Source organism: Cydia pomonella, chromosome 3 (genome assembly GCF_033807575.1).
Source record: "Cydia pomonella isolate Wapato2018A chromosome 3, ilCydPomo1, whole genome shotgun sequence".
Taxonomy (NCBI): Eukaryota; Metazoa; Arthropoda; class Insecta; order Lepidoptera; family Tortricidae; genus Cydia; species Cydia pomonella.
Window position 1 is genome coordinate 25,305,127 of NC_084705.1, and position 3,166 is coordinate 25,308,292.

At 33.4% G+C, this 3,166-nt stretch overlaps 1 protein-coding gene across 4 annotated transcripts in view; it reads right to left on the reverse strand.

Annotated features, from left to right (window-relative positions):
* The window catches only part of LOC133516394 (mucin-2), a 67,593-nt gene that overhangs the window by 53,012 nt on the left and 11,415 nt on the right, over positions 1–3,166 (reverse strand). The window contains exon 1 of one of the 4 annotated variants that reach the window (XM_061849301.1): positions 2,731–3,062. The exons of the other annotated variants lie outside the window; for them this stretch is intronic. Coding sequence (XP_061705285.1) covers positions 2,731–2,843 — 113 coding nt within the window. The 5' untranslated portion in view covers positions 2,844–3,062. Of the gene's footprint in view, positions 1–2,730; positions 3,063–3,166 lie in introns of those variants that run through there. 4 annotated transcript variants of the gene reach the window in all.

Consider the following 3,166-nt stretch of genomic DNA (forward strand, 5'->3'; position numbering starts at 1 on the left):
TGGAACCATTCATATGTCTGATCAACAGAGCTGTGGGTCTTTTGTCTACTTTGTAGTCGTAGTAAATTAATAATCTAAAAAGTCGAAAGAAAACATTTTTGACCTCATTAATATCATAAAGATTGCAACAAGTAACGAGATTGACAATGATCTTTAAGACATTTAAGCCTGACTGTACTCGTCCGCCTACATATTTAAAGGCTTTAGGTACCTACGATCTACATACCTCTTGTAGCCTCTCCTACCTCTCATTTGTCGCCTTATTACAAGGCAATAAGATTCATATCTTGTCCTAGCGGTGGTCTGTGCGTGAGACCTTGTACATGGGCACGTTCCAAGGTCTCTTAAAGCACGCAGGATAATCCAGAAGTTGAAGGTCGAGGGAGTTCGTATTCAAATCGGGAAATAGATGGTAATACAAAGAATAGGAATGAAGTGTTAGCGGATGTGGTACATTAGTATCTATTTTATTTAAGAAAGTAGATTTTCGTGTCTAAAAAATTGAAACGGTTATCGATTCGATAGTTACCGACTTATCTTTAAAGAACTAAAAGAAAAGGAAGGTAGCATTTAAAATGTATGCTACCTGAACCTTGATTACCTACTTCCACTTTATGATTCACAGATTATTTTTTTTTAACTTGTGATGACCTATAAAATATGCATCTTGTTGTATCCCTTATGGGACAGATCCGGTACCAATATGCATTCCGGCCGAGAGGCTATTTAAACGTTTACGATGAAAATGAGTGTGTCCATTTATACCCAAAAAGACATGGCCATGTTAGTTGTTATTTTCAGTAATGGTTCCTAGATAGGTTTTAACTCACTAGATGATACTGTTCATTTTTTGGATTTTAAATTTAAAGTTAATTAGCTTAACTGGGTACCTCTATCGTAAATGCGAACCATTGACATATAATTCATCAATGAAATCAATGAAGTTCTGGTTAAAATGACTTGAAATAACCATATAATACAAAAACAACCATTACAATTTTGATTTTAAATCTAGATACTAAGGTACATATTCAAATGGTTCATTTTATTGGAACTTGTTCATCTCAGATGATTTGGACCATATCAACATGCTTAAAAATAGCATACACATACACAGCCGGATGATAGAAAAGAATAATGAATGACTTCATTAACAACTTGTTAATTTGTATTGATAAATTATGCTGATGTTTAAATAATTTATTTAGTTATAGCAATATAAATTCCTAGCACAGACCCCAGTATCAGTATACACTTTGCATGGTCTAATAATTTTTAGCCACCTACACCAGGACAAATCATAGGGATCATTCTCAAATTACAGTGTAATCTGTATAATATAGCAACACTGAAGTGACATTATATGAAGTTTACACTGTATATGACTATGGTTGATCCCACTTAACTCCGTCTAACTTTTCATTTTAGTATGGTTTGATGGAGTTTAAATTTTAGATAGAGATTTAAATTTAAGGTAGGACCTATTTTAAAAGTCGCATTTAGTTGTTAGAGAATTCTTGAACTCAGGTGCTTTGTAGACCGGCTGCAAAAGTGTATTGCCACTTTATGAATGAATTCCATTCATAATATGTTCATGCAATTGTGAAGCTTACTATGATTATGAAAATTATGATTTACACTCTGTTTGAATTAAATGTGAACTACTTAAGTATTCATAAAACAAATAAAGTAATGTTTCTTTTGTTTCATAATTTTTTTAAACAATTCGAAATTCAGTTCAATGTAACATACATACATCTAGATTCAAATTTCTTTAAGAATCATTTTGTATGGTGGGGTAGAGGCTATAGTACTGTTTTAATAATTCTAATATAATGCCCCTAAAATGTTTGAATGGCTAATTTAGGTGTTGAATTTTAACCAGGAAAGCAGATAATTAGTCATTACTATGGTAAATATACCTAGTAAGGTATTATGGTTATTTTTTATGCCACTACCATGATGTCGGAGATATCTAAATTAATACTTAAAATATAGTAAATTTATTCAAATCTTTCATGTGATGGAATCATCCATGTGATCATGACATGAACGTCAATCATATCAATCAAATTTATTAGTTGTCCAGCTGAATAATCATACATTTAGCAACACCATGTGGTTTGTTACAACTCAGACAACAAATATAAAAATTGTGTTTAAAACCATCTCAACATTAGGATACAACCTAACACTGCAGCAGAACAATTAACTGCATAATGTATAGATACTTAATAGTAATTGGTATCTATTTAACTAGGTTTATTGCTGTAGGTAATTTTCTGATCCCTAAAAATAAAAGACTTTTACAAAGATTTTGGTTAATTCTTTTGAAGCTTGTGGAAGCATTAAGTTATGTGAAGAGGCATGGTAGGATTCCGATAGTAATTATGTTAGAGACAGGTTCTGTAGAATTTTACAATAAACTTGGAAACGCTCTGACCATGTATATGATAATGAAATTTAATGGATAGGTTCACATTAATCCTATAATTTATTCTAAATAAACAAAAGCAAAGTAATAAATTCACTTTCTTCGGCCGTGTTCGAACTAGGCATGGTAGGAATTCGATAATAATTATGTTTCATCTGAATGATCTAGGTTCTGTAAAATCTTACAGTAAACTTGAAACCGCTCCGGCCACGTATATGATAATGAAATTAAATGGATAGATTCATATTAATCATATAATTTTTTGTAAATAAACAAAAGCAAAGTTATAAACTCACTTTCTTCGGCGACCGCTGCCGGTGTTCGAACTGTTGCTCTCAGCTGGAAAGTTGAAGGATTCGCCAAAAATACGATATTGCAGATCGTCATCCTCGTTGCTTTGATATTGCATCGCTTTTCACTAATTACAGAACCGAACAACTGAATTAACCACCTTTTTCATTACTTAACTTTAGTATCATTGTTACGAAACATTATAAAATAACTACATTCACTTCTTGTCAGATGACGATGACATATCCCAAAATTCCCGCCTAAATGCCCTAAAGGGTCAAAGACAAAGAGTGTTTACTTTTTAATTTTGATTTTTTAATTTCATTGGACCCCGACGCGATGAATCTCGGCCGTAACGCGCGCGAAGCCGGACTGACTGAACGCAGCGGGGTGCGCGGTGGTCGTCACGAGCGCGGGAACCGGCGCTGCGCTGAGGCCCTC